We start from the raw sequence: 21,975 nt of genomic DNA on the forward strand, positions 1-21,975 counted from the left end.
TTACTCAATTATTTTCACTTTTGAATTTTAATACTATGTACCAATCTTTACTAATTACTATTATGTGTCATCCAATTTAATTTAATTTAATTTTAATTATTTAACTTATTTATTGAATTAGTTTGATGATATTATGTTATTTCATTTCATTTTCGTATAAATTAAAATATATAAAAAAATACATAATATACAAAACTGTCATATGACTTATAATATTATTATTTAAATTCAATTTCAAGTTGGCATACAACCTCATAGCTCTTATAATATACAAAACAAAACTATCATATACAAAACTGTCATGTGTCAAAATTTCTACTTCCATGTGCTTTTTGCCTGCGAATTTCTCTTTATTAACCATCATAGAATAATGTTCGTATGGTTTCTGCAACTATTTTTCCTTTGACCAGGCACAATAAATGGACTTGTAGCATGTTTGCCCGAGATTAATGTTGAAAATAATTATTGATTAAAACTTTTTTAAATAAAATTAAAGAATTATTTTTTAAAATAAACTGAATTTCCACGAGGAGTAATTTTGAAGTATTTACTGATAAAGAGAGAAGTAATTTTGAAGTATTGATAGCACCGACAAAGAGCTGTTGGTTTCCAGAAGAGCATAGGAGAGAAAAAAAAAGTTAACACCTATTTAAAAGTACTTAATTGAGGCAAATTATATTATATGGACAAAATTAAAATTTTTTTCCAAGATAAAATTAAAACTGTTTTACTAGGACAAAATTGAAACTTTTTTAAGAAGTTTGACCAACTTGACACAATGTACCGAAACTAGGAAAAAAAAAAAGCAATTAAACCTAAATTACATAAATAACATACAACTTTTATCTTAACCTAGGTGAGAATGATAGCATAATTTTCTGAAACTTGACTTGTCCTAAATTACTAAGCAATTTCGCACAATACAAATCCCACAAAGTGCAACAAATTATAATATTACTATATGGTTAATAGGTTATAAAATTAAATGATTAATTATGCAATGTTAAATATAGAAATGATGTACATGATATTAACTAACCTTAAATCCCTTAGGTCAAATATAACATTTTTCATCATTTTACTCTTAACATTGTACATGATATAACCTTAATTATGCAATACAAATTACATCTAAAAGTAAAAAATAAAAAGTACATGAACAAATAATTTGAAATCAATATGACCAAGAAATTACATCTAGCAATTCAGAAACACGACAGTACATTGTACTCAATCATATAACAAATCAATAGAGTAGTTTCCATCAATGATGTCCTTTAAACTTTTGAACTTGAAAACCTCCATAAGGTACATTGACAATGGATTTAGGCCTTATAGATGTTGCTCCTATGAACAATAGATTAAAGGGATGGTCACATACACTAAATTGATCTTTGTTTTTTAAGATTTTGAAATTATGCATTATATAACTTTCATTTTCCTTTATCCTGTCCTCCTACAAACCCAAATCTTTCTTCTTAACCATGGTAGGTATGACATCACCTTGACCATGAAATCATTTATCATATTATGTATAAATACAATTAAGATTTAATATATGTTATCCAAAGTTAAAGTCATGCATGGATAGATTAAATTATCTTTTGATTAATAAGAATCATCTCAATATATATATTGGAATCGCTATTCTCAACAAACCATAAATATATGATTCTGACAACAATCTTTAAGGTTTCTCTTCTTCCATCAATATCTTTAAGGTTTCTCTTCTTTGTCATTTAATAAATGCCCTTGTAAACACAAACCACAATAGAACAATATGTAAAATATATTGGACAAAAGAAATACATTCTGTATTCAACAATAACTTCATCATATAAAACTAAATAACACAACTCAAGCACAAAATACAAACTTGTGTCATAATACATGTTGATCAATAAAGATGGAATAACTTAAAAGACAAAAAAACAAACTTCAAACCAATAAATTTCATTATACAAAAGCAAAAAACACAACTCAAACACAAAATAGAAACTTGTCTCATAATACGTTATCATGAACAGAGATGAGATAACTTAAATGACAACAAAACAAACTTCAAACCAACAATAATCATAAATCATGATGCAAATGAAAATGAAAGTTCATTCAAAAGAAAAATATATATACATTCTCGAGGGACTGATACAAAGATGAAAAAGTTGGTTCTTTAACAACAAAAATACGATAATAATAAAATAAAATGCACAAGCACAAGATACATAGTTGAAAATTTTGTTTTCTTTTAAAATTACCACACGAAAATTATAATTAGGTTTAACATAAAAGTAAAATACTTGAAAAAGAAAAAATAGTGAGAAACCATCTTAAGTGTTTTCATCAATCATTTCTTCTGACCATTAAGTATAATGGTTGACCATCAAAATGAAAAAATAGTAATCCTGAAAATATAATATATATATATATATATATATATATATATATATATATATATATATATATATATATATATAAAATGACATAACAAATATAATAGTTAGACTAAAATTGTTGATTTGCCATAAAATAAAAAAGTAACATAAAGACACCGACTTTTGACACGTGTCAAATAATTTAAACGAGTCATTTAGTAATTGACTAATGGTAAATTTTCTTACTTATATAATTGATATTAATATTATTTTTAGTGACTTGTATTACCATCACCACTATCTTATTATACAAACTAGTAAAAACACACATGCCTCACTTTTTTATAATAACAAAAAATATAAAGTTATAATTATAAAAATAAATATAAATGATTATTTTTAATTTATTTTGTAGATATTTTTATTTATTTAATTTTAAAAAATGGTTAAATTTTAAAAAATAGTTAAATTAAAAAAAACGATTATTTGAAGGATAAAATTGAGAAAAATGTGGACAGCAAAAAGGAGTAATCTCTTTATTAAATTATATTATATAATAGTATAAGGATCTCACTATTAATTATTATAGTTGCTTGATCCACTTATATTTTTTATTTCTTTATATATGTGAGTACACTTAAACCGTTCAAAGACTTGCTTATACACAGAACAAGTTGTACAGAGAAGGCTTATTTTGGTGAAAGATTTTACGGTAGCATCTTCCAATGTTAACATAAGTAAGTTGATATTTTTTTTAATCATATGTTATTAAAATGAAATGTTCAATAAGTTTATTGTTGACTATTTTTATTAAAAAATAGTTATCATTAGTAAAGTATTATCTTTTAATCATATTTGTATTTATAAATATTATAAATTAATATTGAATTAAAGTATTAGTTTTTTCCTTTTTTTTATACTTCATTTGTCTTTTTCAATTTATATTGTTAGTTTTTGAAAGTTGTTATATTTGTGAATGAGTTTAGGGTTAGTCCTTCATGTTTTTTTATACTTTTTTTCTTATTTTTATAAAAATTTCATATCTTATCAATGAAACTGTAATGAGCTAACACAGTTGAGATGCAAAATTTTCATCACATTTATTAAGGTTTGTATTTAAATTTTAAAGGGTGATTATTGTAATAATTAAATTTTATGTTTTCCTTCTGTCTTTTGGGATTAGTGTAATAATTAAACATGCACTTTATTTTTTTAAAAATAAATTAAGGTTTAAATTTATTCCCTAAAAGTCATGAATGTTGCATTATAGTGGCTCTTCATAGTTTATTGTGTTACACTTAAAATTTACTAACATTCAACTTACATTGCTTATTCGTGCCTTTTAGTTTATACTTAAAAGCAATCAAGTTGGAAATGCCCCCTTTTTTTAAATAAGAAACTGGCTTTTGACATCCATTTACGGATTTTTATTATATAACAAATTTGGCTATAATGTTTTCATGTGACTAGTGCTTTGATGCTAACTTATTTATTTTTAAACCAAGGATTCGTTCAGTAATTTATATAGCCGAAGATAAAATATAAAAATGAGTTTACTTTATATCTTTTGGCAAAATATAGAATTTTGAAAAACCAGTTTAAGAATGATTTCAGTTTGAAATATTCAGATAATAGTTGGGTCATAATAAAGTATCCTATATAAAATAATAAATAAAGCTAAAGATGATGTGATTATGTACTTTAAATTTTAAAGCATATTTAGTAAAATAACTACTATCTAAAATAAATTTTTTAATCACAACACAAATACATAAAACACTCCATAAACAAATTCAAAAGCTAACACATATATCACACATAAAATATATGTACTACAAAAATTAAAAAATAAATTAAAATTAATTTTTATATCAAATTAGGTCGATTTTCTGGTTTTAATATCAATTTAATTAAAATTTATCAAAATTTGAAATTTTTTAATATTAACATATATTTTTGTTGATAAATTTTGTTAGGAAAATTGGAGTCAAAATTACACTTTAAGTTTTGACCATTCTGGGTAAAATTCATAATTGAATTGTTTTAAAATTCGTTGCTAAATTCATTGGTAATAGATTTTTTTAAAAACAATTGTCGGTAATTGAAATTTTTGAAAATTTGTCAATTAATCTATTGATAATTGGAAACCAAATTTTTTGCTAAACCATATTTTATTGTAAATTAATTAGAGATAAGTGAGAACAAGGAGAAAAAGGAAGAAGAGGAAGAAAAATAAAGGAGGAGAACAAGGAAGAGATAGTAATAACAAATACAACTATGACAATAGTAACCACAATTAAAGCTATAGCGGTAGTGATGAAGGGACATAATGAAAACCATGAAGTTGAAAAGGAGAAAGAGAAAGTAGAAGTAACAAAGGTTATGAAGGAAGAAGAGAAGAGAAAAAAAAAAGACAAATAATTATCACTAAATTTTGACCGTTAATAATTATTAATAGATGATTATACACATATTTTAATCATTGATAGTTTTCTTTATCTATTAATTTTTTTTTCGACAAATATTTTATATACAATCTTTTAACTCTAGATAATACATTAATAGTTTTGATTTATCAATAGATTTTTATAATTATTGATAAATTTTGTATCTCGATAAATTCTATTTTCTTTGTGTCTATCCACTTTGTTCTTTTGATAAAATTAGTTTTGATTTCGGTCTCTCTAATATATTGGTTAGAGGCTTTTATTCCCTAAATTATTTTGTTTTATTTGTGTTTTGTCTTGAAAACTCTAAAATGCGGAAAAAAATATTAATATTGGGTGTAATAATTTCGTAATAATATTTTAAAGGAGATATTTACATGATAAAAGGGTAATGAACATTTGAGATAAAATATGTTTTTCTGTACCTCAAATATTTTGGCTTTTTTATCCTATAAAATTAAAATAAGTCAAATTTAGTTTGATGTTAAAAACTTTGTTTTCAAGGTTCAACACAATTAATCTAATATGACTATCATATTATTACTTATTATTTTACTAGTATATAATTGATTAGTTAATAAAATCTATTTTTTTTAATATTTTATCATAAATATTTTAAAGAGGCCAAAACTATATTTGTTTTATTTTACTTTTTAATTTTCCCCATTATACAACATAAATTAAATTAAGAGGAGAAAAGAGACACATAAATAATAAAATTTGTTTTATATTAGGAAAGTATATGAGAGCAATTTATCTTTTATGAAACAGAAAAAGAAAAAATCAAAACACGAAAGAAAGTCACGAATAATTTTCGACTTGAAGTGTGAAAAAGGACACATCGTGGAGAACTTAAGAAAAAAATAAAGGCGATTGCATGAGTTATACATAGATTATAGAAGATAAGTATGAGAAGGTAATTATTAATGTGAGAATATAAAAATGAATCTCATACTAAATAACATTGTTTAAACTTTGGTCATTGATCGATTCAAAATACCTTGATGTGATTGTATAATTAATTAACTTTATCCAATGAGATACTTAGTTAGTGTAAAACCAAAGCGATAATAAGAGAAAAAAAAATCATAATTTTGATTTTTACTATAGTATATGACATAAATATTTCTGAACATGGTTATTTATAAATATTCTTGGAATTTTTCTTGTATAACTTTCTTAAAAATTCTTACTTTAATCCATTTATAAACTAAATTTTATAGATTATAAAGAAACCCATCTCATTTCTTCTTCTCTTTTTCCTTATAGAATTGTTCATAGAAAAATTCATCCAAATATATCTAATAATTTGTAACTAAATCACTGTAAAAAAAGAAGAAAAAAAAAACTCTTTAGCCAGTTTGATTAACTCCTCATTAAATTAACTTTTACTTTGCTATACTAAAAAAATTTGCTTGACACATCCCTTTTCTTTTAATTTGATATCAACATTTTCTTTTATTTAGTTCAATTGTCACATATTAATTGCAGCTTTGCGTTTACAAAACGTAACACCGAAATTGAAGAATCTCACCGCTCGGTGCCGTCCACACAACGAGACAATAACAAGACAAAATAACTACGGAACACAATTAAAAAGTCACCGTAAAAGGTAACTCAAAGATATTGCACGAATCAAAATTTTGTTTCATTAAACTATAAAACTATCTTGTCACTTAAAAAAAAAAGCTCACTAGATAGATACAACTAAAAAACTATAAATAGAAGCACTTCAAGGTACTCTTCTCAATCATCTATTTCCCACTTTCTTGGTCTATCAATCCTTTTCCTCTTTCAATTCGCAAACATGCATCCCTTTGTGCTCACAACGTTAATCTTTTCATTTTGTAGTGTGTTGTCGGTTGATGCTAGCAAAACCCTAATGGGTTTTAGCATTGATCTCATCCCACGCCACTCTCCCATGTCCCCTTTGTACAACTCCGAAATGACTCAAACCGAGCTAGTGAAAAGTGCTGCAATGCGATCAATTGCTCGATCCAAACTACTTGACTTCATAGGTCAAAATGAATCATCATCACCCTTACCATCACCACCATCACCATCTTTACCTTCACCACCTTCGTCCTCCTCCTCATCTTCGTCTGCTGAAAGTGCCATAACTCCGGTTCCTGACCATGGTGAATACCTCATGAGATTCTCCTTAGGCACCCCACAAGTTGAAAGGCTTGCAATTTTTGACACAGGGAGTGATCTCTCTTGGGTGCAATGTTCCCCTTGTGAAACATGTTACCCGCAAGATGCGCCTTTGTATGATCCAACTCAATCTTCCACGTACATGGAAGTTGCATGCGATTCACAAGCATGCACACTGATCCCCCAAAACAAACGTGATTGTGGGAACTCTAGGCAATGCATTTACCTTCAACAATATGGTGGGAGTTCAATCACCATTGGGAGACTGGGCTCTGACACTGTTAATTTTGGGTCAACTACGGGCCAAGCTGCAACCTTTCCCGAATCCGTTTTTGGATGTGCCTTTTACAGCAATTTCACCTTTGAAATAAGCAGCAAGGCCAATGGCATTGTGGGCCTTGGCCCAGGCCCATTATCACTTGCCTCACAACTTGGTGAGCAAACTGGCCACAAATTTTCCTATTGCATGGTTCCCTTTAGTTCAACCTCAAGTGGGAAATTGAAATTTGGGAGCTATCCAAGTCAATCACCAACGAATGGAGTTGTGTCCACTCCCTTCGTAATCAACCCTTCTTTGCCCTCTTATTATCTCCTCAACCTAGAGGGTATAACTGTTGGTCAAAAAAAGGTGTTGACTGGTCAATCTGGTGGCAACATAATCATAGATTCAGTGCCAATACTGACACATCTTGAACAGAGAATCTATGTTGATTTCATAAGTTCTGTTAAGGAAGCATTTAATGTGGAGGCTGCTGAAGATGCTCCAAACCCATTTGAGTTTTGTGTCAGAAACCCTTCTAGCATGAATTTCCCTGAATTTGTCTTTCATTTCACTGGGGCTGATGTTGTGCTAAACCCTAACAACATGTTCATTGCCTTGGACAACAACTTGATTTGCATGACAGTGGTACCCACCACTGGTATTTCTATCTTTGGAAATTGGGCACAGATTAATTTTGAAGTGGAGTATGACCTTGCGGCGAGAAAAGTTTCTTTTGCTCCTACCAATTGCAGCATCTATTAACTGCCTTAGTTATCCTTCCAGACCTTACATTGTTTTCTTAATCTAGGTTGCATTTCGATAAGAAATAGGTTGTGTTCTTTGTTTTAGTCTTTTACTTAACTATGTAGGAACTGCCCTTTGAGATGTACGGTGATATTCGATGCCTCTACTTATAATCTGAATTGAATTTTGTGTTAAATTTGGAAATGGTTTTATTTATCAGCTCCTATGAATCAACTAGTTCTACATATTCACACAGGAGTTATTCTTTAAGAGTTAACTTTTAGAAGCAACAAACTAAACTAATATTGGGTTAATTTAGGAATGTAAATTGATTTTGGGCTTATAAAATAGAAGTTCAAAATTAGAAAATGGTCCAAATACAATTCTAGAAAATCCTATCTAGATGGATTCTAGAATGATGTACAAAAATATCTAAAGATGTTTATTTATAAGTTGCTTCTAGATAACACTAGTAAAAAATAGGTTTTTTAATGCGCTGTATACACCTCGGTTTTACTGAAATCGAAGCGTATAAAAGCGCAATGACTATTTCGTAGTTTTAGGGAAAGTATATGCCTCGGTTGTCCAGGAATCGATACTTAAAGGGCTAGTGCCTCGGTTATGAGAACACCCGAAGCAGAAAACCCCAAACTTTTCATCTGCTGCCCACCAGCGTATTAATAGTTTTATTTTTTAAAATATTTTGGAGGTTTCCGCCTCTGTTAAGTAAAGAACCGAGTTAATAAGTTGTTATTTCTGATGTTTTATCTTGGTCTGCAAGGCTATGGAGTTAGTCATTGTTCCTTCTCTACATTTTCCCCTTTGAAAATTATGCACTCCCAAACGCTAAACGCATCCCAATATATACCAATGGATAAAAACCAAGCCACTACCATTTCTTTCCTAAACCAATAAGCCACAATGTCCTTCTTTTCCTCTTCAACGCCCGATTCAAACCTCGCCACCGCCAAGGCGGCTCTCTCCATGGCGGCATTGATGGCCGCCACTACAATGGTCATCCGTTCGGTAGTCAGCGAAATCCTTCCGCCGGAGTTCATGTTGTACGTCAGAGATGGCCTCCACAGCGCACTGAAGAAGGAGGCCTTCCTCCTCCGGTCATCACCACTCACGAAAGACACCACCACTACGGAACCCGCAAAACGTAGTCGGTCACCCAAGGACCTTTGAGGGCGTGCGTTACGGCGGGTGCTGCCCTTGACTGCGGCGTTTGTCGCCAAGCCACTCCAGATCGGCGAGCCCTCCGTCGTCGCCACCGCGACGCTTGTCGTCAAACTCCTCACTGCGAGTCGCCGCTACCCTCTCACCCATTAATTGAATGTCGTCGCCGCCGTAGACCGAAAATCTTCCTCTAGCCGTCGAAGCCCTCTGTCATCATTGCTTTCGTGGTTGTTTCCTTTTCTTTTTTTTTGCTATGTGAAGAAATAATCGAAAAAAGAGGCTCCCATTTCTCTTGCTCTTGGCTGAAGATTAGAAACCCTAATAAAAAGGATCTGGGCCCTGCCCATTTTTGTTTCAGAAAGCATAAAATAAGGCAATGATGGTTGTTGAGATTTTTAGTAGAACCAAGAGGCTGAGTGAGTTCCCTCCTAATGTTATTCTTGAGATGCTTTCTTTTTCAAACAAGTTTTGTTGTGAGGAGATGAAGCATGCTTGTGAGACACATTTGGCTTCTCTAGTTTTGAATATGGATGACGTGGTGTTGCTGATTGAGTATGGACTGGAGGACACTACATATCTACTTGTGGCGGCTTGCTTGCAAGTGTTTCTAAGGGAGCTTCCTGGTTCGTTGTAGCGATGGAGTGTTATGAAGTTGGAAGTGAAATGGGGATTTTTTTTTCTAATTTCGGAATGAGGAATTGGTATGAAACTTGGAAGCGAATCAGAAGGGGTTCAGTACAGTGTGCATCGCAATCTTGGAATTGCCCTCTTTTGCTTTGCCACTCTATAAGTAAGTCTACTCTTGTTCTTCTGCTTCTTCTTCATATCTTAATCCAATAAAGATGAAGTTTAACAATGTTAGCTCTGTGATTTTTGCATTGTTCTTAGTGAAGACTCACAAGTACAGGTATATATGGAACGCGAATCACCACAACATTGGGTACACTGTGGTTATCTTGGGAATCATCAACATATTCAGGGGCTTATCTTGCATCCTAATGAGAAATGGAAAACTACTTACACTGGAGTGCTTATTGCGTTAGGTCTAGTTGCCTTATTCTTGGAAGTCATCACATGGATTATTGTGTTGAGGAGAAAGTCTAACAAGTCTCCTTAAACTTATCATGGATACAACACTGCACAGACAGACCTCAAGTCAACAAATTTGGATCATATTCTTCATTATGTGATTCTTCCCTTCATTGCACTTGCTCTTTCATTTACCCCTTATGCTTCCTTTTCTTTTCTTATATTTATCACATATCTTTGTATAAGCTTTGGTTATAAAGTATAGATTTGTTTGTAGTAGAAATACAGAATTTTTTTTAGTTGAAAACTCTCAACCTGTGTTTAAACAAACTCGGTACCTGGTCAAGAAATCAAGGCATGAGTCCTAATGTTCTCTGGTTGAGACAGTAGGATACAGACAATAGAGTAGAAGTCTTCCCATATTAATTGCAGAAAGGTTGAAGAAAAAAAAAACTCTCTATTGCCTCGGTTCAATTCCAAATCGAGGCATAAGCCCTCCTCTACTAACTCGGTTCACCAGCAACCGAGACCAAAAGTCTGGCGAAAAAAAAAGTGAAAAAATGAACATTTGCCTCTGTTTAAAACCAAGGCAAAAAGTGATAGGCTTTTTGCCTCGCCAGTATATACCTCGGTTGCATGACCAATGCGGATAGGCGAAAATAAGCGTTGTCGTTTCCCTTTACTGCACTAGTGTAAGTTTAGAATTATAAGAATGTTTTAGAAATCAATGAGTAATAATATTTGTATTAATGTTGTGTGACAAGATTCTAACTCTTGATTAAAGAGGTGTCACTAGTTATTATATAATTTGTAATCAAGCAAAAAAAAATTAGAAGCATTCAATACTACAACATATCTTTTTTTTTTTCAAAATCTTCTAACATCTTCTAATTTTCAAACACTTCCTTCTCTAAAGTTTCCTTCCAACATAATCCTCTACAATTTTTCTCAATAAGAAATCTTCATATTTAATATTTTATTTTTTTGTACATTATTTATATACTTTTCGAAAAAAGAAAAAATGTTAAGAAATGAAAATTCTCTAAACTTTTCATAAAAATTCAGAAAATGCTGGGATCAATGAAGCAAAGGATAATGAATAAAGACTTTCTTTTTTCTTTTGTGTTGGGTAATTAATTAAAAATATGTAAACACTTTTTTTTTTCTTATGCGCTAATTAATGAAAATTATATAATTTTTTTAAAAAAATTTCCTGTTGGCTAATTCATTAAAAAGATGTATTCTATTAAAATTTAAAAGTCCAAAATAATTGCTAATTCTACTTCTTGTTTTTTAAACCTTTTGTTTCACATATTTTTATTCTACTTATTTATTATTTACATTATATTGGTATATAATGTAAATACTTTTTTCCTAAATTGATTTATCTCATATTCAAAGTATGTTTCCACATTTTACATCTCATAAAAGATTTAAAGGTATTAGTTTCATATCTATGACGTCAAAAGCTCATAAAAGACAAATTTTACTGTCGAAATTGAAATACAAAAATGATTCTTTGACACGGTTAAAGCAAATTACATTCATTTGACACGCGGTGTGACCCGATAATTGTCAACATCGTGAAGGATAGCTTGGTCATTTCAGTTTATGGGCTGGTGCTGAGTTGGCTCATAAAAAAGTAAATGAAACGTTGCGTTTCACTTGCTGTGTTAGTGTCGTGTGTGGGATTTGAAATTTCGAAAGTTGGAGCTAGGGTTAGGATTGAGAGAGAACGAGAGATAACGAGAGAACGAGAGAGATCGAGGGAGAAAAAAAAAGGAGAACTCCATTGCTGCCACCGGAGGCTGGACGTGATCGGAAAAGTTTGTACCAGCGAAGGTGAAGCCGAAGGAAAAGTTCGTACCGGACGTCATCGATGTGGAGCGCGGAAGGTTTGTCCCCTTTCTAATTTCTCCCCTTTGTACCGTTTGAAGAATATAAAGTATGAGTTTCTTCTTCCTTTCTTCTTTTCTCATAATTTGTCTATCTTTCTTTATATTTTTGGTTTATTTTCGGAAACCCTAGACTAAAGGGGGAATGGCGGAGACATATTTTCCAGTCCTAGAACACACCATCATGAAGTAACATAATTCGTTCTTGTTGTTCTTCCTTGAACTCCTTGTACGAATTCCAAAACCCTTTGATATTGCATATTGTCTATAAAATAACTTCACTTCATTTACAGTTTCAAAAACCATTCCAATTGTTGGAGCGATTGAGAGAGGTTGAACATTGTTCTCATTTAATTCTTCTTGTGTTTATTCGTGTTGTTCATCAATTTGAATATCATCCAAAGATGTATTTGTATGATCCATGTACCTGATTTTCCTACATTTAATTAATAAAAAATTGATTACTACTCACTGCACTAATTAGTATGGTTCTTCATATTGAAGAAAATGAAATTTTATAATTGTACATAACCAGTAGAGGAAATAACCAGATAGAAATGACAAAATAACCATTTACTGCTGATGAATCAATATTTTATACACTTCACTTAGTTTATTGTGCTAGAATTAATCGGGGAATTGTGCTTAATTGTCCGGTATTTCCCCGTTTTTACTAATTGTGCTTAAATTGACCAATAATTCTTATTTTGTCTAATTTGAATTATTTGAGCTAATTATTTGCATTGTTAATTACAGGAGAAATTTTGGAAATACAATTTGGTACATTTGAAGGTTTAATAAAAAAAAATATAATTGGACCGAGAGGTGGAGATTTATTTTGATGTACTGCACATTTTATTTTGGGAAATGGACTTGATTTTCTTTTACAAAGAAATATGGCAGCATCCAAAAGTGCACATGGATTTGAACGTGAAAATGGTCTTGAATGTGAAAGGGGTAGTCATTCATTTTAAAGCAAAATTATTGGTGCATCCACAACACACACGACCAACTCAATTCGGCAAATTCAATTTAGTGCAAACCATGAAGGGCCACCACATTGAGAAAAATTGACAGCACATGTGGGATTGCAAAATACAATATGTTGCATGGCCATCAGAATTTATTTTGGCAGCAATCTACACACAGCATTGCTCACGCGTCAGTGAAATGTTCAGCAGACAGTGGAGCATGTGAAAGGAGTTGGGAGTCAGAGAATATCATGGCTTAAAAAATATAAAAGAAGAGTGTTGTGCAGATTGGAGGGCCACGGCTATGCAGCACATAATGAAATTGAAGTGTGAAAAGATGGAGGGGGGGCCACATTGAATTAAAGTGGAGATCACAGTTACCCATTCCCGAAAATTCATTTTGGCTTTCCATCACTCTCTGGAACAAAAGAGAAGGGGGTCACGTTCTTTTCCAATTTGAAGGAAACACATGGTCCATTATTTTTCTTAGAAGAATAGAAGCTCTGTTCCTTTGCTACTTTCACACGGCGGAGGCAACTCTTACACACATTAAGCATCCAAGTCCAGCAGCCTTCACGGTCTAGCAGAGAAGTCTTCACGTTCCCAGCAATCCAGCAGAAGCTCCTCCATTCTTCATGGCAACAGCTCCGTCCAGCAAGATTTTGGTCCAGAGAGGAAGAGCTGCAACCAACACATGACACGGCCTCTTTGGAGAAGCAAGACCAGCACATCCATTACAGCAAACAACTCACTCCACGGCCCAAAGCGGAAGCATCCAACAACACTTGGAGGAGAAGAAGTCTCGGTCCAGAGCTGGTGCAGCCGCCACCATGGTGGGAAACCTTGGTCCTTCAAGCGTCCAACAACCTTCTATATCCAACATCAGCTGGCTCGTGTGGATTCACGCAGAGAAGAGAAAAGGAGCACGTGAAGCAGAGAATGGTGCAGGCAACGTCCAGCTTGGAGCTCTCTGTCACGGTGTTGGCTGGTTGAAACACAACAAAAACGCATCTCATTCCAAGCTGGAGATCCACCGAAGAGGAGATGAAACTCCCAGCAGCAACACCGTGAGAAGATAGCTCATGGCAGCCAGCTTTGAAAAACCACACAGCAAGAGGACATGCACGTGCAACCATGATTTCATTCTTCCAGGAGCCTCACGTTCCAGCAGCACCAAGCGTTCAACAAGCAAAACCAACGTCCAGTAGATGCCAACCAACAGCTCCAGCCACCATCGAAGAGGAGAAGAGCATCCAGCACTAACCAGGGAAGCTCTTGGTCCTCAACGTCCATAAAAAAACACGCATCCAGCAGTTCAAGCAGCAACCGAGAAGGAGAATGAGCAGCCACCTACGTTGAGGTATCTCAATCCAGCAAGCTTGGATGCACTGGGAGCAGTGGCAACACACACAACCTCCACTACAGCATGCGCAGAAGAGGGAAAGGTAGCATGGTGTTCTCGGTGCAGAGCATGCAGAAGTTAAAAAATGGAAGGCCCCACCTTATTTTATTCGGCACATAATGGATAATGCAAGAAATGAATTTAAAAGAAGTTAATGGGAGACCAAGGTGGAACTGACAGATGGAGATACACTCACGGCAGCCATGGGAGAAAAGACCTCCAAGAATTAAAGGAGGAGTCCCGGTTCTGCAGAGTGCAGGTCACGTCTGGGGAGAGTCTTTCTCTCTTCCAGAAAGCTTCCAATAGTTAAGTTTTACAGTTTCAGTATTTTAGTGTAGTGTAGAAGTAGAGAGTGGAGAGCTTGAAGTGAGAGGGCCGTGAGGTTTTTGCTGCAGTGAACTGGACACTGGAAAATTCACGGCAGAGACTGGAACAACAGTGAAGAATGCACAGTAGAAATTTGAGGCCAAAACGGTGTGCAAGTTCTAATTTAACTGTGTTGGTTGTTGTAATAATTTCATGCACAATTTAAATTCAATGCAATTTCATGTTGTTAAATTCTAGAATTGTTTGCTGCCTTTATTTTGTTGTTGTAATTTAATTTCTGTTGCGATATAATTTCTGTCGTTGTTTGCCTATCGTTTAATTTATACTGTTATCTACACTGCGTTGTTGATTATTGCACGTTAAATTATTAGCTGTAGTTTTGATCTAAATGTTTTGCCGCCGTAATATTGATGTTGTTTTCAGATTTGAATTTTACTGTTTTATGTTTTTACTTTTTACTGTATTTTCATTTTTACTGTTTTTTGTTTTTACTATTTTCTATATTTTATGTTTTCTGTATTTTGCTTTTACTGTTTTACTGATTTTGAATTTCTGTATTTATTTCTTTTACTGTTATTATTTACTGCTGTAATTTCTTTTTCTGTTTTTACTGTTTTCTGTTTTTTACTGTTTTCTGTATTTACGTTTTCTGTATTTTCTATTTTTCTGTATTTTCGTTTTTACTGTTCCAGATTTATTTTTACTGTTTTATATTACTGTATTTTCATTTTTTTTTACTGTTTTCTAAAATTTACTGTTTTACTATTTTTACTGTTTTTACTGTTTTCTGTATTTATTGTTTACTGTATTTTCATTTTCTATATTTTAGTTTTCTATTCCAGAATTAATTTTAATGTTTTATTTTACTGTAAATTCGTTTTAACTGTAGCAGTTTAATTTCTACTGTTTCAATTTTGTTTTACAGTTTTAGTTTAATTTTCACAGTAATTTAATTTTCTGTTCAAACAAATTGTAAACCCCCCTTTCGTGTGTGATTTGAGACTGAACCCCAAAAATTGGTCCTTGAGAGACGACCTAGGAGTCACTTCCTAACTATAATGCATTCATTAATCTGTATAAAATTTGTACGCAGTGCGACCCGCGTATCAACTGCACATTAAATGTTGATCATCAATGTGATTATCATCCAAATATGCATGTATAATGTCCATGGACTTTGTTTAAGCACATTAATTCAGTAAACCTTTTATTGTTCATTATTGGACTACTTAATATCGTCTTCATTAATTTAAGTTAGTACTTTTCTATATGTCCATAACCAGTTTAACAAATAACCACGTACCAATGAGGAAACAACCATTTACTGTAACGTTAAATCTTTTGAAACGTACACTATGCAATGATTTTTGTCACACCGAACATTACACACCATTGTACCATGTCTATGCATTCAAAGGGGTATAAATTCAAAGATGACACTAAGAACAATATCACAAACACAAAGAAAATGACAAATATAATTTCCCAACAATAAAGGCAGTGAACAACCTTCTGGCCAACTGTAAATGTTTCTTACTTTGAATGGAAAGTTGTAATAACTTACCTATTCAATAAAACTGCAATGGTTGTTGAGATTAATGCACTTCAATAAATGAGTATGAGCTCTCTCCATTCGGTCATCTCCTCTCCTACCAATATTAGGGTTTACGGTTGGGTTTGAACTTCATTGTGTTGGAAACAACATTGTCTCTACCTTTTATTTCAATCATAAAACGAAAAAAGTGTGTGGGTCATTAAGTTTTGGCAGAGACATTAAATAGACAGTGATTGCATGACTTCTACCACAAGCAATCACATTTAATGTTTCATAAGGGCATTTATGTAATTGCAGAATTCTCTTATTAAAACCTCTGGTTGGGTAGGAATACGAAACATTTCACTGGAACGGACGCACAATATCTGCGCTTCCTGGTATGCCCAATTTTAAGGTTTCATTTCCGTCACCCCCAACTAATTATTTGGTTATGGATTATATTTGGTTATGGCCACATCCTCTTCATTTTATAATTTTTAGAAGAACAACACCGACCTTCGTTATTGTCTCCCCGATTTTGAAATTTCCCCCCATTGTTAGGGTTACTTTTGCTGCATACATCCTCTGAAATTGTGTTTTTCTCATGCACACGTCATAGGATTTAGGGAATACATCGTTTTAGTTTGGTGAACTTGATTTTTTTGTTCAATTTTATTTGTGTCAACAGCAACCGAGAGCAATGGAGCCATGGGAAGAACTTGATATTGATGAAAGTGATCTTGATAGTTTTATTTGCCGTTGCAATTCTAATGACACTGTCATCCCGGGCCCTGCTGGTGTCATTGAGGCAGCTATGCTTAACCGACAAGTGAATGAAAACATTCCAACACAAGAATTTTTGAGTGACATAGCTAAAGCTAGTTTTGATCGTGACTTCACTTCCAATGCTTGGTTATGGGCTGAAAAATTCATTGACATCCACGGTAAATACCCTAATTGGGAGTTGATGTTGATAGATTTTTTGTAATTTTCTATTTTAGGAAGATTATCGAAATAGTCATTTCATTTGCCGGATTGTTGATTAAACATGAGGTTGAGCATATCTCAACCCTTGATTCATTGAGAGGAACTTCTAAGTTATCTTTGTTGCGATGTATTGTTAAAGCTTGTGAACATAACGGATTGGGTGACATGAAAATAACAATTCGGGTAGGTTGATGTATATTTACTTTGACGACCATCTTCAAATATTATTGTGATAAATGAACCTCTTTCTTAACAGGATCCAACAGGGACTGTAAAAGCAAGTGTTCACCACAAGGCCATTGATCATCCTGAAATAGGTGTACACTTAAAAGTTGGAAGTGTGATAATCCTACAAGATGTAAGTATATTTCATTTTCATAAACACTTAGCTATTGACCTTATATTCCCACATCAAAATATGGATTCCACCAATAATATTTCTACAGGTTTCAATTTTTTCACCAATACGTGAAACATACTATCTTAACATAACTCTGAGGAATATTGTCAAGGTAAAGATTTTTGTGAACAATTTTCTATTGTACTGTTATATATGTTGTAAACTTTTCTATGACTTTAAATGATACTCTCGGATTGTGCAGGTTTTTGGAAGTGATATTGGGGGCCCAACTGATGACCTCATACGTCTATCAATACCAATTGATACCAACAAGCCTCCAACACGCTCCGTTGCTGACATTCTATCGAAATTGATTCCACCTCTTCACAAACCTGAAGGCACTGGATGAAAGAAGAACAATATAAATGCAACAACTTTAAAACTTTCATAATTTCGTTGCCTGTATTTCAGATTTATCGTTGTTGTTTGTAGTCGAATATTGTGCGTGGTTACATGGATGTGTTATTTAGAAAAATTTGTGAACTACTTAACTTATGTTGAACAATTTGTTGTTGCATTAAGTGGTTATGTAATGTTCGTTATGTTATAAGTTTTATATGAAGTTCATTTGGTGAAAATTAAAAGTGTTTAACTTTATGGACAACTTTATTCGGTTATTTATTGAATTGGTTTTCTACAACAATACAAGTGGTTATTTATTGAATTGGTTTTCTACACCACCACGGCTGCAGCGTCCTCTGGTTTCCTCCCCGTCAGAACTCTCTGGTTCTGGACTCGAGATCTGGTTTTTAAAGACAAGGGTCCAATTATTGAGTCACGGCTGTCTCGTTGGACCAACGTCCAATTTTCTAGACGAGCGTCCACTTTTGGACGAGCGTCTGGACCAGCGTCCTTCTGGATGAGTGTCTGGATGAGCGTCTGGACGAGCGTCCTTCTGGACGACCGTCCTTCTGGATGACCGTTTGGACGAGCGTCCATCTGGTCCAGCGTCTGCACGAGCGTCTGGACCAGCGTCCTTCTGGATGAGCGTCTGGACGAGCGTCCACTTCTGGACGACCGTCCTTCTGGATGAGCGTCTGGACGAGCGTCCATCTGGTCCAGCGTCTGCACGAGCGTCTGGACGAGCGTCCTTCTGGATGAGCGTCTGGATGAGCGTCTGGACAACCGTCCTTCTGGATGAGCGTCTGGATGAGCGTCCATCTGGTCCAGCGTCTGCACGAGCGCTAGACGAGCGTCCATGTGCCAGCGACGGACGTATGGACGAGCGTCCACTAGCAGATCGAGCGTCAATTTGATATTCTGTGGACGAGCGTCCTCTTGTGCGTGCAGGGGGCGACGACCGTCAACTTCCTATGAAATGTGAGTGCGCTCGCTATGTGACGAGCGTCCTGGGCGACACGGTGATGTGCTGAAACGCTGGACGCTCGGTCAGCTGGACGCTCGTCACGTGTACAGAGCGCTCGGTCACGTCATGCATAGGCGCTGATTTGGTTACAATAACTGGTTATGTTGTTAGACCTATGTGGTTATTTCTGAATTTTATTTTGTACAACAATATTACTGGTTAAATTCAATATCAAAGTTTTAATTCTTTGATGCAGTAACTGGATATATGGACAACTTTATTCGGTTATTTACTGAATAGGTTATGTACAACAATACAAGTGTTCAACTTCAATTTCAATGTCAAATATTTTTCGTACAGTAACTGGTTATCTGTTAAGTTTTATATGGTTATTTGCTCAATAACTTTTGTTCACTGCATCTTCTGCTAATTTAGTTAATAGCTTATGTACACAAAATGGACATTGGTCATTTAACACCTCCTGGAACTACATTGGACATTGGTGATACTAGTGCATAAGTAATGCAATTTGTGATCCTTCATTATACATAGTAAACAACTTAAAAAACGATAACAAAAATTGTTTCATATTCTATCATATTCCACCAACATCATTACAAGTTATATCCTACTTCATGACTTCTTCATTTGCTATAGCATTCCACAGTTCTTCATTACTGTACTTATATGCATATTTCCTTCATGTAATACCCAATCACAAACCGTTTGTTGTCGAATAAGTTGTAATTGCTCCTGCATTGATATTACAGTTGTGAAATATTATAATTAATAACCTGTTTTCAAAAACCATATAAAACAATACAAACATATACTTAAAGAAGACCAACCGTTGTGTAATCGGGCATTTTTTTGCCATCAAATTTAGGTTGGTTGTCCCATAACTCCATATATTTCATCACCAACAAACCACAATCATACCTACACATTAAACTAATATTAGATGGATCACATATGAGACAACCTAATACATTGGTTATGGATAAGGTCACTAACGTATTTGGTTGAATTGGCAAATCTTCTTTAATGACCTTCAATTGTCGCTCCTTACAATTTGCTTCATTATCTATCATATTGAATAACTCTTGCAAACAACCGACCTTGTAAATTTGTATTCAACACATTCATTAATATTGTACACCTTTTACTCTAAAATAATACTTCCATCAAAATAACAAGTCTACAAAATAACTTCTCTTACCATTGCCTTGTCAATACCATATCTGGTCCGCCTCTTATGACCAAGAGAATCTAAAATGAAAAATTCCCTTGATTGGCAATTGACACAATAGCACCACCAATGGTCATCACTCACAGTAGGCACAAACAACTATAGAACCACAACCACAACCATCAATATAGTGAACAACACATGTTATGATAAAGGTATAGGTTGAAGTACTTACAAATTCAGAAATTAACAAATGATTTAATGAACAACTCTGAGGTTGGAAGAAATTATGGTAATCTATTGCTTCCAATAATTCTCTTTTTTTTTAGGAATCTTCATTCTTTCAATGATCGTTGTCTACAAAAATTGCATCAGTAACATTAGTTCAAACATACGTACTTCACCAAGGTCAAACATCAATGAATAATTAATGTACCGCAAAAAATGGATTGAAACAACATCGACTGATCATTCCTGATTTATGCAATTGATTTAACACAAGCATCGCAGTCGCAAACAGCATAACCTACACCAAAAGTTCATAACCAATCACTGAATATCCTTTTCACATTTATATTTCATTATAATAAAATAATGTAGCATTTTTCAATCTTAACCGTTCTATATACTCCTCACATAGTACTTCTACACAACAACTTTCGGGTATTTGAACTTACGATGTTATCAATTTTTGCACGAGGTCGAAAGCATTGCAAGTCTCCTCTGGTTAAGATGTTGTTAGACACCTCCACAAGCGCTCTATATACAAAACAAATTCCTCATAAATTTCAATCATAAAAACATTTATACATAATTTTTTGAATTTTTGGTTCCATTGAGTTATGTATAACTTACACATCAGCATCATTACAAAGTGATGAAGTGCAGGTGGTGTAAACACTTCTAAAATCAATGTTGTCCTGTCTCGAAGCTCCCTCTATTCCCACATCCACAAAATTGACAATAGCTAAATCATTCATTTTGTCAGCTGTGGATGGTCCCTCCATACCATCATTAAAATATGGCATTTCATTCTGTACTTGTTCTTCAAGACGTCTTATTTTCATTTGTAACTCATCAAGCCGTTCTGCATGCTTGTCAACTCTTCTCCTCAATACTCTCTGCTCTTCCACAAGTCTAGCAAACTCTACGTTCTCATCATTTGACTCAGGATTACTTTTCCCACCATAAGTTTGTGATTCCTTCATTTCATCATTTTGTAATTGCTCTTCAGACAAGTTGCATTCCCACAATATCTTCAAAACAAAATAGAAATTTTAACAACGCTAATAAATCATATTAATCAAAATAACACAACAAATGTAAGCATTATATAAAAAAGTATGGAATTACCTCTATTTGTTGAAAAGTTAATTTGATTTTTTTCCTTTTATCTTTAATAACAACCCAATGAAGAAATCGGGGATAAATACATCGTCCATCAAGATGATACAAACTGATGTGTTCAACAACCCACAATTGTAAAGTTCATTACAATAGTTATATCTCTTTCAAAAAATATCATTATTTATTTTGTAACAGTTAAATAAATGAATGTATAAACATACCTGCAAAACTGTTGCACACCCAGCCATGTGTATAACTTCGTGGTAAGATCTGCTATTGTATTTATTGCATGCCCGATTCAAACTACTTACTATCAAACCATGTACAGCATCACCCCAATTGTATATATTTAGATCATTAATGTTATCTAGTTTACTAAAAGGGACACTGTTTATCACATTACTATTCCTAGGAAAATAAAATGCTC

The 21,975-nt window shown here is 33.3% G+C and overlaps 1 protein-coding gene and 1 long non-coding RNA gene across 2 annotated transcripts; both read left to right on the forward strand.

The window, feature by feature from the left end:
* The first annotated feature begins 6,588 nt into the window (after window positions 1-6,588).
* Window positions 6,589-8,167, forward strand: LOC108332628 (probable aspartic protease At2g35615). The gene has a single exon (XM_017567947.2). The coding sequence runs from the start codon at window positions 6,630-6,632 to the stop codon at window positions 7,998-8,000; it is 1,371 nt and encodes a 456-aa protein (XP_017423436.2). The 5' UTR covers window positions 6,589-6,629; the 3' UTR covers window positions 8,001-8,167.
* Window positions 8,168-17,597: 9,430 nt separating this feature from the next.
* On the forward strand, window positions 17,598-17,944 carry LOC108333778 (uncharacterized). The gene is made up of 3 exons (XR_001832590.2): window positions 17,598-17,664; window positions 17,753-17,818; window positions 17,909-17,944. It is a non-coding gene; the product is annotated as an uncharacterized LOC108333778 (long non-coding RNA).
* Window positions 17,945-21,975: the final 4,031 nt, after the last annotated feature.

This window comes from Vigna angularis, chromosome 11 (genome assembly GCF_016808095.1).
Source record: "Vigna angularis cultivar LongXiaoDou No.4 chromosome 11, ASM1680809v1, whole genome shotgun sequence".
Lineage (NCBI taxonomy): Eukaryota > Viridiplantae > Streptophyta > Magnoliopsida > Fabales > Fabaceae > Vigna > Vigna angularis.